The sequence below is a fragment of the Hemitrygon akajei genome, chromosome 7, assembly GCF_048418815.1.
Source record: "Hemitrygon akajei chromosome 7, sHemAka1.3, whole genome shotgun sequence".
NCBI lineage: Eukaryota > Metazoa > Chordata > Chondrichthyes > Myliobatiformes > Dasyatidae > Hemitrygon > Hemitrygon akajei.
This window is the reverse complement of record NC_133130.1, coordinates 56520743-56536624: the sequence shown is the minus strand read 5'-3', so window position 1 is coordinate 56536624 and position 15882 is coordinate 56520743. Positions and strand designations below refer to the sequence as shown.

The following is a 15882-nucleotide window of genomic DNA, read 5'->3' as shown; positions in this document are numbered from 1 at the left end:
AATTGTTGGAACTGTAGGATAGTTAAGTCCCCATGGAATATATCCCACATTACTATGGGAAGCAAAGGAAGAGACTTCTCTGTCTGTGGTGATGATATTTGCATCCTCAATGGCCACAGGAAAAGAACCAGAAAGGTGTCAAATGTTACTACTTTATTCAAGAAAAGGAGTAGAGATAACATTGGGAATTGTAATCAATGCATTCTATTTCAGTGATGGGAAATTATCAGAGAAGATTCTCAGAGACAGGATTTTCAAGCAATTGGAGAAGCATAGCCAGATTAGGGAATAGCCAGTATGACTTTGTGAGGGGCAGGTCTTGTCTTAGGAACCTGATTGAATTCTTTGAGGATGTGGCAAAACACATTGATGAAGGTATGGCCATGGATGTGAAGTATACGGATTTTAATAAAGCATTTGGCAATTCAACCCATAGTAGGCTCATTCAGAAAGTCAGGAGGCATGGGACCAAGAGAATCTTTGCCGTGTACCCATAGAGGACAGAGGGTGGTAGTAGATGGAGAATATTCTACTTGGAGGTCAGTGACCAGTGGTGTTCCTCAGAGATCTCTTCTGAGATGACTACTCTTTGTGATTTTTATTGATGACTTTGATAAGGAAGTTGAGGATGGGTTAGTCAGTTTGCAGATGACACAAGGGTTGTCGAGGTTAAAATGGGACATTACTACGATGCAGGGATGGGCTGAGAAGTGGCATATGGATTTCAAACTAGACAAGTGTGAAGTGATTCACTTTGGAAGGTTGACTTTGAAGGCAGTGTACAGGGTTAATGGCAGAATTCTTAGCAGTATGAAGAAACAGAGTAGTCCACATCAATAGATGTCTTAAAGTTGCCACACAGTTGCTAGGGTTGTTTGGAAAGCATAAGGTATGTTGACCTTAGTAGTCAAGGGATTGAATTCAAGAAGCAGGAGGTAATTTTGCAGTACTTCTTAGACCACACTTGGAATATTGTGTACAGTACTTGTTGCTTCATTACAGGAAGGATGTAGAAGCTTTAGAGAGAGTGTAGAGGAGATTTACTAGGATGCTGACTGGATTGGAGAGCCTATCCCATAAGGATAAATTTAGTGAGCTACAGCTTTTCTGTTTGGAGTGAAGGAGGATTAGAGATGACTTGATAGATGTGTACAAGATGATGAGGTTTAGATAGGATTTTCTTAGGGAGGAAATGGCTAATATGAAGGTACATAATTTAAAGATGATTGTAAGTAACTATGGGGGTGATTATAGAGGTAAGCTTTATTTACACAGAAAGTGGTACATTTGTGGAATGGCTGCCAGGGGTGGTGGTAGAGGTAGATATATTAAGGACATTTAAGAGACTCTTAGGTGGGCACATGAAAGGTAGAAAAATAAGGGGAAGAGCTATATAGTAGGGAAGATTTAGATTGACCTTAGAGTGTGATAAAAGGGGCTAAAGGGACTACTGTGCTGTAATGTTCTATGAAAAGGTTTATAAGATGATGAGAGGCATTGATCATGTGGATAGTCAGAGGCTTTTTCCCAGGGCTGAAAACTGTGCCCACTTGTGGCAGCCATTTGAGGTGCTTGGAAGTAGGTACAGAGGAGATATCAGGGGTATGTTTTTTACTCAGACAGTGGTGAGTATGTGGAATGGGCTGCTGGCAATGGTGCTGGAGGTGGATATGATAGGGTCTTTCAAGAGACATTTGGATAGGTACATGGAGCTTAGAAAAATGGAGGGCTATGGGTAAGCCTAGTAATTTCTAGGGTAGGGACATGTTCAGCACAACCTTGTGGGATAAAGGGCCTGTATTGTGCTGTAGGCTTTCTATGAAAATATATGCTACCAAGATATTTCAGAATGGGCATTGTAACTGAAGGGATTTACTGCAAACCACCATGGAACATGGCTTCATCCTGTACAACCATAGTGAAACATCTGTAAGAATCGTACCTTTTAGTGTGATCGCCAATGATATCACCTGCATTTATTAGTAGAAATCTAATTCAGAGTAGCTGCAAACAATAAAATCTCCCACTTGAGAGTGCAATTTTGTGGGAACTTAGTGCCTTGACTCACTCATTTACAGTTCTGAAGAGATGAAATTTCTTCCAGTATTGCTGTTTGTGGAATCACGTAGCTAAAAGATCAACTTCATCAAGAGCTATAAGACACCAGATAACACAAAACAAACTTTAAACATGTGTTTTATTTAGCTAACATCAGGTACATTATGTTTCATGATTCTGCTGAGGTTCCAAGCATGGATTGATGCACTTTTCAATCTTACCTAAAACAGAATGGAGGGGACAATAAATTTAGTAAAATTCTTTCACAGTTCTGTGCAGCTTCTCTAACCCAGTCTAAGTTATGTATTTATTTGATTCTAACAACTTTTTCAATTTCCTTTGCCATTAGCTCATCAGCGGCAATCGTGCCTTGCACGGCCAAGCTCCTATTCTCAGGAAATTTTCTCTAAATCTTTAGCTTCACCTTTTAAGTTCAACAATACTGGTTATTCTTTGGTTTTTGCTCTGTAGAATTTGCTGATACAGGCTATTAACTTAAACATAAGATTAGGCAGTATGACTGAAATTTAATGTAATTCCTCTAATCTTTCACCAAGACTTGATTAACTTATAAATGTTTTAATACTGGTAGTCTGCTTAAAGGCATGTAGTTTAAAGTCAATTTTAATTGTCTGCTCCTTCCAAGATGGAATAAAAAGTCTTGAAATGTGCAAGCATGAATAATAGTTTAGTAAATTACCTCTTAACAAGAGAATCCTTCTGCATTTGGTTTACAGATTGTAGCCTTGCATGGGTACTTGTTTCATTTAGATGAATTCAGAGAAGTCTCTCAGGTCACTTGCCCTGAGGATATGTCTTCCCCAGGTGTTTTGCCACGGTTCTGAAAGGAGGCACAGGAGCACGACTCAGTCCTTCAAGCCTTCTGCCACATTCAAAACATTATGGTTGATCTGATTGCAACTGAGGGGCCGGACTTTCCAGATGGAAGGTGCTGGGCACAGAGAATGAGCTGCTAGAGGAAGTAGTAGAGGTCGATACAATGTTTGAAAGACATTTGGACTGGTTCATTGAAAGGAAAGGTTTAGAGGGATATGGATCAAATGCAGGCAAATGGGACTAGCTTAGGTAGGCACATGATCAGTATGGACAAGTTAGACCAATTGGCCTACTTCTGTGCTGAAAAACTCTATAAATCCCATATTATTTTTATACCCACTTAAGTTTTTCATTTTTTTTTAAAAGAACAATCTCAAAAATATTCAAATAACTCTGCCTCTACAATTCTTTTAATAGGAGCTTCAAATCCCTTGGATAAAGTGAGCATTTATTTCTCCACTTTAAATTATTGACCCTTTATATCCCTAACAATGACCTTCTTCTCATGGATAAGGGAATGCTCCTTGTTAAAACTCTTCAGGATCTTACAGGCTTCTGTCGGGTTACCTCTTATTCTTCTCATCTCTAGATCATAAAGACATAGCCAATTTAGCTTTTCTTATAAGGCAACCTACAGATCCTAGATAGCAGTCTTCTAAAGCTTTTTTTTCCTCTAATGTACTTACGGTCTATTCCAAGTGTGTTTTCACCAATGCCCCAGGTAACTGAAACAAAACCTCGTATTTTGTATTTGAATCTGGTACCAAAAAAAAGACAGACATCCTTATTTTATCTCCCCTAATTAATTGCAGATCCTGCATTTTAACATTGATCTAATCATACACTATAGCATCCTCTGCATGCACACCTCAGAACTCTGCAAACTCCTATTATTTAAATAATATGCTTCTGTTCTGTTTTTCTTTCCAAACGGATAATTTCCCATTTTCCCATATTAAATTTCCATATCTTTGTCCATCTTTATAGTCTTTTATAAATTAATTTTGATGCTGAACTGGCTAACTTACGTCTAATTTCTAAATCCATTAAACATCACTTTACCAAAATGTTAAATCATACCATAAAATATAAATTTCTGCTGAAACCGCATGGAGAACATGAAATAATGGTATTGGCTGTTTCCAATTGCTCACGCTATATGATGCTTTGCTGCCTGCTGCTAATCTTGACAAGCAGACAACACTCAGTTGTAATGTGAAAAGCACTGTATATAGTCCAATTCTGGCACCTGTAAGGGAGAATACACATGGTGATCATTCTCCTACTAAGTATAACACTGATCACAGCTTTTTTTTTGTTACGGTAAGCAGCCAGGATGAGCCAAAGGTTGATAGTCCAGCAAGAATTGTTCACGATCATTAGTCTTCTGCTTCCTGCAGAAATTGAATCTAAGGCATTTGTATTCATTTCAATACTTAATTTTCACAGGTCAACTGATCAGACATTGCCAGTAGCTGAGTTTGTTCTATTGCTTTCATCTACTGAAATAAAATGTGTATCACCTGCTATTTTAGGCACCAGTGCCCATTTGCGCAACTCCAAACTTTTAGGCAATTAATAAAAGAGACAGTTCTTAAAAAATTGTTCCAAGGCATTTTAGCTTGAAACATGCACAAAACTTTGCCTGTGTATTTCCCAGTTGCAACTGCCTGGCATATTGACGGCCAAAAATTTGAGTCAGAATTCTTCCTACAGTGGCTACAATGAAGCAGCATCAAAGGCTGCCAATCAAAGTGTGGAATATAGTGCTTTTCTATTGTGCCTCAGCTTCCTATGTTAGCACCCCATCCCCAAACCCCATGCACTGCTCTGGGCTCCTGTGCACCAGCGAGCTAAACTCATTGTGAGGCACCAGTCCGTAAATATGTTGGTAGTCACAAGGTAATATTGACTCCCTAAGCAATATTCATTATTTGCATTTGAAGGAAAAGTATATATGTGAGATTCTATTTATAAGACCTATGTTACTTCATTGCAAAACTTTGGACAGGGCACGTGATAGACCATCCCACTCATCACAACTTTACAATGCAAATTCAAATGCATTCCAGTTAAAAGCTATTAGTACGCACATTCCTATTACTTTTGATAATAGTGTACCCTTGGATTAATTTTTCTGACAAAATTTTGCTTTCATCATTAAATCTAGTAGTTACAATACACGTGAATAGATGTTTGCTATTGCAATTCCATCCTTCTTGCCAATCAATCAGAATTATAGTAAAACTGGGCCATTTTCTTGATTTAGCACTTTGACCCAGCGCAGCTTTCCTGATTCTGTTACATTAGAATGGAGGCAAGCTGGGTTATTATTAATTATGAATAAATGTTCCTGCTATCAATATAATGAAAACCAATCTTTGATAGGATCAATGTATTAAACATTCATTTTTAAGTGAATCCGCTAAGCCATTCTCCTTATAGTCACTGTTAACTCTGCTTTCTCGCAATATTGTATTATTTGTTTACCATATTTATTTTAAGTTAATGTTTGAAAGATATGTTAACTATGATTTTTTTAGTCTTTCTTTACACCTTTTCTCTTCCTGAAAATAATGACTTTTAATTGCTAACCTAATTTTTAAACATGCTTCAAAGTGTTAAAAATTATGAGAAATAGAATGCATGCCTCCATTCTAATGTAACAGAATTATAAACAGTTAAACAATCATAACTCATCACCTTATCAATAAAGTGACAACATGGCTGAACTAGACTTGGCTGGGTTGTATATAGTGGCCTACAGGAGAACAGAAAGCACATGTTTATAAACTGACGAGAAAGAAATACATGCTTCCTTTCAGATTGAAAAAAAATCTGCCGGCTGCAGTAATTGTATAAAAGTACCTGTAACTTGTTTATTTTCTGAGTTATGATTGTTTAACTGTTAATAATTTAAATTGTATGCTTAAACAGTTCAGACAACACAACTGCTTAACAGGACATTACACAGATTTCACCTATCTATTGAGTTGTATTAAATATAATAATTTTCACAATTGATAGAATGCTAACTTTGAACTGAGTTTGGCACTTTTCCTGTGACTCTACTTCGAATTGTAAAATTAAAATAAATTCATTATATTAAAAAAAACTGCTCACTCACGTTGTTAAAACTTGAAGAGTAAGATATGTAAGGATTGCCAACAGTTCCATTTAACTGGACTTCAGTTGTTCCATGCGAAACTGCTAAGAGGATGTTCTCTTTTCCTTAATATTATTCCTGACAGTGGACTCCTAGAATATGAAGGGCAGGAGATACAGTGGGCAGTGGGAAAAAAAAATTCTTGATTCCATCTGAGATCAATGTGCAGTATTTATTTTTAAATCAACGACAATGCTGCAGACCTCTAAAGAAATTAAAATAACCCATCTTAACAATCCTGATGAGTACTTCCAGACTGAAGAGCAAACTCCCACCTACAACTCATTATTTCTGTTTGAAGTGGAATGTTGGCAACTCTTACTGAGGTGAATGTGGATTAATCACATTGTTATAGTTTGATAGATAAGCTAATCTGAAAATGCAACACATTAAGTAATTGCATAAATTTAGCTTGATTCTGAAATACTGTAATAAACAAATATGATTATGTTTTAAGACCATTCTTTACAACTTTCTTCCTTTTTTTTTCTTTCCTGCAAAATCATGGGGGCAATTTACTGACTGACCCATATATGGTGAGCATTCATTTTGATATTTTTAGGTTAAATGTTAATATATTATAATTAACATCAAATAACTTGTATACTACCACATGTTGCTTTGTTTGCTTGAATTTTAACTGATTACTGTCTTTGATAGTTCTTTGAAATTAATTGCAAATGACTCCCATTAGAGAGGTGGACCATCCCATTGCTTAAGTAGCTTTCCATTATTTAACTCTAAACTTTTCACCATCTGTCCCAGTATTGATTTATTGTAGTTGAAAGCAGTAAACTGATGCCTGCTGAGATCATTTTGCAACATGGTGAAATCATTCAGTGGTGAAAGTTCAATGGAAGTAGTTTAACTTTAAAACATCCCTTTACTGATAATTTTTTTTCAAAACAACTTAATTCTGAAAATTGGATGATTCCGTCTGTATAACTGAAATAACTCTTTAGTACATACACCTGGGTAGGAGCAAAGGGGGGCAGACCTATTGAGAACTTGGAAGCACTAGTAGAATTATTTCAGCTCTTGCAACAGTAACTTCTTTCCCAAAATGAGAGCCAAAAAGATTAATAGTGTCTTGAAACCCCTTTCAGTACCCTACATTGTACCTCTTTCCCTACCTTATTCTAATTAAACTGATGACAGAAGATCTAAAGTTCAATAATAACCTTCTCTATATTTCCTGATGTACTCACAGCATACCCCACTGGACCAGGTGGCAGAGGCTTCCCAGGAACAGCAGAAGTCATTCGAGAATCAAGCAGTACCACAGGGATGGTGGTAGGGATTGTAGCAGCAGCTGCTCTTTGCATTCTCATCCTCCTCTATGCCATGTACAAATATAGGAATAGAGACGAAGGCTCCTACCACGTGGATGAGAGCAGAAATTACATCAGTAACTCGGCTCAGTCCAATGGGGCTGTAGTGAAAGAGAAGCAAGTGAACAATGCCAAAAATTCAAGCAAAAACAAGAAGAATAAAGATAAAGAGTACTATGTCTGATCAAGCACTTGGAAGAAGGAAGCCTATAAAATGAGGAGGAAACACAAAAACATTTTATCAAAGACATGATAAAACTGAGATTTACTTTTTGCAAAGCACATGGGATAAAAAAGACAGTACACATAATCAGGAAGGAAAGACAACAGTTTGTAAAGTAAGCTTTAACATTTCAAGCTGGTTGAAGTCTCCTACTTGTTCACAGTGTTTTAATTTGCTCCGCCTTCTCGTTGTCTGAACTTTACTGTGGAGGCAACAGCATGAAGCATTCATCAAGAAGAGTATTACAACATTGCACAGAGAATCTACCTGTTACCATGAGTTTTTCAGCCAAAGTGCTAAACAATTCTGCAATGTGACAGAAGTCTTATTACTTCAAGAAACTTTAAAGTTAGTTAGCAGACCCTCAACATCAATGGGTTTCATCATCTTTATATCCTTGGGAGACCTGTGTTTAAGTGCTGGCTACAACATAAGACTAATGTTAAATAGTATAACATGGAATAATCCCTTTCTGTTTGTAAGAAGTAAGAACGCCTTAATTTCATCCACAGGAAATATAAGGCATGGATATATACAAATAAAGAGAGAGCATAGATACAATCATTTGAAAATTTTCATGCACGCTAATATGTTATTACATACATTTATACAAACATGTATATGTGCTTTCTGGACTGTGATGAGTGATGTTTTATAGCCTGTTGTATAGACAATGCAAATATTTCTGCTATCCAGACATTTTTGGTAAACGCAATGTTATAGCTGTAGCTATGGATAGACAAGTTTGAAGTTGTTGATGAGATCTGCAATTTTAATGTTCTTGCAGCCATCATTAATAGTCTCAAACTTTTTATTAATTGCCATTGTAATGAATGTCTACCATACATGTAAGAGAGATACATGTGAATGTAAATATAATTTAGCTGCATTTTTGTAATTCAGACAGTAATCTCTTCTGTTTGAGGTTTTGTTGCGTGGGAAACAAAGCAAGTTTTACACTGAAACGGTGGCTAATATTATGAAATCTTTGTTAGATATACCAATGGAAATAGATCTCAATAATTTCATCTTTTTTTCATGTTTTCTCTAAATGGGAAAAATAAAAAAAGTTTCAAAAATCTCATCATTCCTTAATTTGCAAGACATGTATTGATGTTGTTGAATGTCAATCAATGTGCTTTGTTACATGGAAATCTTCCTAAATATCTACAGCATCACTGCAGAAAGTACAGTTGCTTATTTCTTCCTATTGTTATGCTTCATCTTTTTTTCTAATTTAATCATGTCCTTCTCCCATTTGGAAGCTTTAACATTAAAGCATTGAAGGTCTTTCATTTTCTAGCTCTAATGGGTACTATATATGGAATACTAAAATACCTAGATCTTAAGAACTCATTATTTAGCTTTTTATATTATTTTTGGTGATTTCATAGCAATAAACCTCGTTGTAATGTACGTCAAAACAAAGACAAAGAGAATATGTTAAATTCTATGGGTGCACTTCAAGGGAAACAAGCAGAATTACTAAAGGCCTCCTGGGAGGAAAATAGATGTTCATACATTCAAACGGGAAGGAAAAAATTAAAACTAGCTTTAAACAGCAGGGGCCACAACATAACAGGAACTATTCTATTTTGTGTCAGCAGTCAGTTCGAAATGGTCTCCTTGCCAACTGCTTTCACCATTTCAGCGACATCTCCAACAATTCATAACATGAGGCACTCATTTCCACACTAACCGCATCAATTACATTTCATCTAAATAAAACTTGGACCATTGTTTTATCTTTAAGTGAAAGGTGCCTTCTTGTCCAAAAAGCTGAAAAGGGAATTATTTTCTGAGTAAAGGGGAACATACCAGAAATGTCCTTAATCACAAAGATGTACTATATAACTGAAACAGCAATTTCATTTAATGTGATTATAATGTAACTTGTTAACAATTAACCAATCCATAAATAGTTCATGAAGAATGAATTTCCTTAAAGTGTATATGAATCCATACAATGACAATATAGGTGTGATTAAAGCCAGTTCTGATGTTGCTCTTGTAAAATAGGAAAAAAAAAATGCATGTTCCAGATTGCTGCACAAATATTTGCTCATATTAACATTTATGAATTTTGAAATCTGAAATATAGAATAACATTTTATATCTTTCTATTGGCATCAAGAGGAGACATAATTACATGGGTTAAGTTTACAATCAACGTTCATTCCCTCAACAAACACACCATTCCCCACATACAAACGACTAATGAAGCTGAGAAAAATTCCATCACCCTGACCTGCCATGGTTCAGTAGTTAATGAGGAGTTCCTTGGTATTCAGGATTACTATTTTTAGCTCTAGAGAAAAATCATAGCTCATGCAGAGTTGAAATCTGTCATGTAGATTTATTGTCCCATTGATCCAAGGGATATAAAATAAGACTAACAGGCAGGTCATTAAGGTTATGTATTATATCCATATATTAAATTAAAGATTGATGGAATAAAGGTTTTTCATTACTTTATCTGAATCATTTTATTAACACTTGCAAAATATTATTGGATAACTAGCACTTGACAATCTGGACAGTTTTTAGCTCTTCATGTTGCCAAGGTAGTTCAATCCATTTAGTTAATAATTTGGTTCACCAGCTACAAAACAACATTTTCTTATGTCTTAAACTACCTACAGCCCCTAGCATGGCAGTTTCCAAGCCTCATTTAGGTTGATACTGTTTGGTACTATAACGTGTTGTGTTTTGGCAAACTCTTGTTTTGAAGCTGTATGGAATTTTACTTATGAATGATGCATTTCAAACAAGATAAAACAAGCAAAACCATTCTAAAGCCCAATCCTCGAGTGCTTTGTGTGATGAATATTGAAAGAAAATTTTGTTGCAAAAGCCCAGTTAACCATTATTGAAAATGCTAAGCCAGTGGAATTTACTGTTTTTGTTAATAAAATGTTTCTTATAATAGAAACCTTGTGACGTACATTCTTTTGTTCCTTTAATTTTAAATCTCACAATTCAATGTTCCAAGCAGGGTAATATTATATTTCCATAATAAATCAGGCTGCCAATTTCTGTCCTGTCACCCTCTCCATTAGATATCTATTGCAAACACAAATGGAGCCATTAATGTATATGAGCAGATGCCATACTTTTCCTTTATACACTCAGAGGCCACTTTGCGGTGCACCAGTACACTTGCTTGTTAATACAAATATCTGAACAGCCAATCATGTGGCAGGAACTCAATGCATAAAAGCATGCAGACAGTGGCAAGTGTTCAGTTGTTATTCAGACCAAACATCAGAATGGGGAAGATATGTGATCTAAATAATTTTACCGTGGATTAATTGTTGGTGCCAGATGGAATGGTTTGAGTATCTTAGAAACCACTGATCCCCTGGGATTTTCACACAATCTGTCACTAGCACTCACTGAGAATGGTGTGAAAAGCAAAAAAAACACATCAAGTCAATGGCAGTTCTGCGGGCAAAAATTCCTCTGTTATGAGATGTCAGAGGAGAATGGCCAGCTGACAGGAAGGCAAGAGTAACTCAAATAACCATGCATGCGCAGAAGAGTGTTTCTGAATGCAAAACACATCGAACCTTGAAGTGGACGAGCCATAACAGCAGAAGACTATGAGCATACTCTCAGTAGCCATGTTATTAGATACAGGAGGTACCTAATAAAGTGGGCACTGAGTGTAGGTATGTATTACAACAGGAATAGTTGTTCTTGGGGAAAAAAGGATGAACTAGTTATGGTCAATCTATGCCAGTAACTGAATCTCTTGCCTTTATATACAGTTTAAAATTTTGACTCAGATAACATAGAAAAATTTGAATTTATGCACCAGGTTGGTCATGAAAAGTTCTCACTATTACTTGCTCTCAGAGTAATAAATGTATGTCGCAATGAGCTTCCAAAATTGGTTCTAACTGAAATCAGCAAAGGCACATTTCAGTACTGCAGTGATTTAATTGCAATATTAAAGCAGTGCCCAATCTTCTTTCTGAGATTAACATAAAAAATTCCAAGGCAGGATTTCAAAGGAATGGTATCCCTAGAGCTTTATACAATTGTTACCTTCAAGGACACAGATATTGATTACTGTGTAATTATAACATTGTTGTTTGTGGAAGACGTTCCTGCATAAAATGACTACTGCATTCTTACAAGAGTGACTGCATTTCTTGAACTATTTCACTGGTTGTAGCATAATTGTAAAAGTTTTACTTTTCTCCCTTAAATATTTCTTTTACAGGACTACTAACCAAGCTAAAATTAATTAAACATTTTAATTGAACAAATTTTATTGAACAAAACAAATTCCAGTTATTTTGGAGAATACAGGAACTGCAACTTATTCATCTATATGCCTTTGTGCCTTGTGGGATTGGATAGAAAAAATAACAGAATACACACTGTCAGTATCTTCCTCAAGATTCATGAAACTCTTTAATCAGGTTTTTTTTATTTACTCATTACATATCAGACACTTTCAGTTTACTCTTACAGAAAAAATAGCATTAATCTGAGCCTATTTAGCCTTCCAATTAAAGTAATATAGGACTTTGATCTGAAAACTTAAATTTGTTTCCCTTTCTTTAGATCCTGCCTAATTTGGAGAGTATTTTAACATCCTCTGCATTCGCTTCATATTATGGTGCTTGTTTTTGTTGCTAAAAGATCATTGCTTCCCTCTTTAATTTCAGCACACTCTGTGGTTGACCATTATGCTCTTAATGCTTTGGCTGGCAAATAAGGCCAGGATTCAGAATGAGAAATGAACCTGAACATAATACTGTATGCAGAAGCTTAACAAAATATTTTACAAGGGTTCAGGTGCTGAATGCAGTCCACCAAGTAATACATTTAACGTAATTTTCTTGATTGTTACACTTCTAGTAAAATGAATACAAGATGACCTGTAAGTTCTAAAATAATGCTATTGCTCCCAAATATTGTCAGCACAAAGCAAAAGCAATTCAGATGATTAGAACATCTGATGGAATAAATATCCTTTATATTATTATTATCTAAAATGATACACCTGTCCTTATATTAATTAACCGTATTAAACACTGCACTTGTGAAAATCCATTCCTATCATGAAATCCTTAGAAACTGCATAGTCTTCTTGCTTTTTAACAAAAATCATTGCTAAAGCATTGCTTAAACAATATATTTTATATGTTCATACCCAAAAAAAGATGACAAGTATCCAAGAGAGTGGAAACATCGAATTGTTCAGATAAAATAGTTTTTGTTGTTTCCTTATGTCCATGGAAGAATAACTGGCTTTCTCTTATGTTGTGCCATGAATTATAGCTTTTCTTAATTGCAATCATTGATACAATGTTAGACACTTGTGCTCTCAGGACTAATAATTTTAGATTTACAGTTTAAAGTTATTACACTGCTTAAAATTATCTTCTGCTGCAGCATTATATCACAGCAGATATTAATTTCCTTAAACTCACTTAATTTGTTCTTGCTGTCTTTAGTGCCAAATCAGAATGCTTTTTCCTGTGTCTTTTTTTGCTCTATGAAAGTGTAAATATATTTCAAGGTAATTAGCAAAAATATCAGAGATAGGTTGATGAGATTTATATTTGTTGTTCTTATGTATCCTGTTCTGTCAAGAGTGGGAACAATTGAAAAGAGCAAGTCTCGTGTACGAGTTTCACTTGGGCCAATAAAAAGAAGTGAGGTTTAAGATGGTGCAGCCATTGTGTGAGTAGAATGAATTAGGTTGTTGAACTGAGACTTTAACTCAATAGAAGCCGGCAAGAAGCAGAGGAGGCCAAAGTCTCAGGGACCACTTTGTGGTTGGTCATTGCAGAAATCTGAGGTCTGAGGCTTTGGCTCGTGGGGTTTTGGTAAGGAGGCACATATGAGGAGCAGGTAAGGATTTTTTTTATAGCAGTTAAATAAAATCAATCCAAATTACAGCTGATTCAATAAAGTAGGGATGCAAGATCAGGTGATATGTTGTAGCTGCATGATGTGAGAACTGGTTGACCCCATTGTCTTCCTGATGACCATGAGTGCAGCAAGTGTTGGTTGATTGAAGGACTCAGGCTCAAGGTTGATGACATGGAATTTGTGCTTCAAACACTTGTAGTACATCAGGGAGGGGGAGTATTACCTCGATACTGTGTCTCAGGAAGCAGTCACACGCAGTAGATTAGCTACTTCAAATTCAGTCTGTTGGTCTGACAGCACAAGTATCTAACATTGTAACAATATTTGTAATTAAGAAAGATGGTGTGACAGTGAGTGTGGTGGGTGGGGGGGTGTCTATGAGGTACCCCTAGGAAACATGAGGAATCTAATTATGGTCACATGGTTCAAGGGGGTAGAGAAGGCCTTGGCAGTGAATGTAATTCTTGAGCTTGTGGCTTGGTGGGAGGCAAATCTCCTCCACAATGTCAACAAGATAAACGAGATGGTCACTGACTTTAGAAAAACCCATACTACTTACACCTCGCTTTATAGCAGCGGCACAGCAGTGGAAACTGTGAACAGTTTCAAATTGCTGGGAGTACTCAACACTCACAGACCCGGAACAAACCCTTCGTAGTCAAGAAAACTTACCAAAGTGTCTACTTTCTGAGGAGGTTGAGGTGAGCTGGTTAATGTACATCATTATTCATAACTGTTGTTATGATACCGGCCCCCTCCTTTGTGAGAATTGTAAGAGCCCTAGTGAAAAGGGGGGTCAATGACCCGAGAGAGAGAGCAAGAGAGAGAGAGAGACAGGCTGAATGGACACAGGAAATGGAAAGACAGCGACGTGCTGGATACCACATTCCACTGGGACAAAAGCTGGAGACTGTGGCATTGTTCTCAGGAGACACCTGGGAACTGCAGACGTGCCAACTCGCAGGGACATTGTAAAGCCCTCGGGCAAAGTGGGCTGGTTGAGAGAGAGATTGCATCACCTGCAACCTGATTGACACCTGAGATCCCGTGAGGCAGTATAAAGAAGGGTCTGAAAGAGGACGACCCTCAGACGCACCAAGGAGACACCAAGAAGCACGATACCGCTTCCCATGGGAACGGGAAGCCATTTTGAAATAAGCCACGTGCGTTAAATTCCGAATGCGGGGTTTGTGGCTGGAACCAACGGAAGATCGCTTTTAACTAACAACGGGGAAGATCGCTCCCCTGATTCCATGGATGTTTTGGGCAAGTTTTTCCATTTATCTCTCTCTCTCTCCAACACGTGAAACCAAAAAGGGAAAAGCCTGCAGACTTCAGAGTGACTCTTTATATTTCCAATTGGACTCAGTATTATACCCTAGACAACGAAAGAGCTTATTTCTGAGTGATTATTAATGTACCTGCGTTTTAGATTGAGTATTGACGCATGTTATCTGAATGTTTGTATTAACCTTAATTTTTGTGCCCCTTTATTAATAAAACTTTTGAAAATAGTACCATTGGACTTCAACTGACACATCTATCTTTGCTGGTAAGTGAAACCAGTTACTGGTTTCATAACAAGTGGGGTTCTCGTCTCGGGATTTGACACCAAAAAGGGGGAGGTCAGTCAATCGGGATTGTAAGTCAAAAAAAAAATAATTTGGATCTGGTACGCAGGTAGCCAGACAGAAAAACCAGCAAAGATGGACGTGTGTGAATTTATGGAAAACGCGACTGTGGCGGCGCTAGAGGTGAGCGCCAAATCAGACTTGTTAAATTTGGCGAAGGGGTTAGAACTGGAAAACGAGCAGGATCAAGCTGAGAGGCAAAGACAGCATGAAATTCGGATCAGAGAGTTAGCAGCAGCCGAGAGAGCGGCAGCGGGGAGAGAAAGAGAGAGGGAGGAGCTAAGGAGAGAGCGGTTTAATGTTAGTCGGGAGCTGAGATTAGTACCTCCGTTCGAAGAGACGGATGTTGATAGTTATTTCTTGCTTTTTGAAAAGGTGGCAGTGAACCAGAAGTGGCCACAAGAGCAGTGGGTCGCGTTGTTACAAAGTGTGTTAGCAGGAGGGAGGATTTGGGCAGCCATGATGCCGACCCGCCGACCGGCGAGTGCGGTGGCCCCGCCCCTAGAGACCCAAAGCTATCGCGCATGTGCGGTCACACGCAGCCTGTCCAGAAAAGCAGTGAGCAGTTTAAATCGGGCCAGCAGTAATCTAGCCAAGATGTTTTTACCGACCCTATACCATGAGGGTTCCGAGGGTGGTAAAACAGAAAGCAGTAAAGTAAAAGGGGGTAAGGGAGAGGAAATAGCCCTGCCCTTAGTGAAGAGAAAGGTCCTAGAGGTAGGAACTAAAGTTGAGAAACGGATA

The 15882-nt window shown here is 37.2% G+C and overlaps 1 protein-coding gene across 26 annotated transcripts in view; it reads left to right on the top strand.

The window, feature by feature from the left end:
- Positions 1-10538, top strand: part of LOC140730474 (neurexin-1) — a 1634325-nt gene extending 1623787 nt beyond the window's left edge. For all 26 annotated transcript variants that reach the window (XM_073050928.1, XM_073050924.1, XM_073050929.1 and 23 more), the window contains one exon: positions 7290-10538. In XM_073050928.1, coding sequence (XP_072907029.1) covers positions 7290-7576 — 287 coding nt within the window. In that variant the 3' untranslated portion in view covers positions 7577-10538. The remainder of the gene's footprint in view (positions 1-7289) is intronic.
- Positions 10539-15882: the final 5344 nt, after the last annotated feature.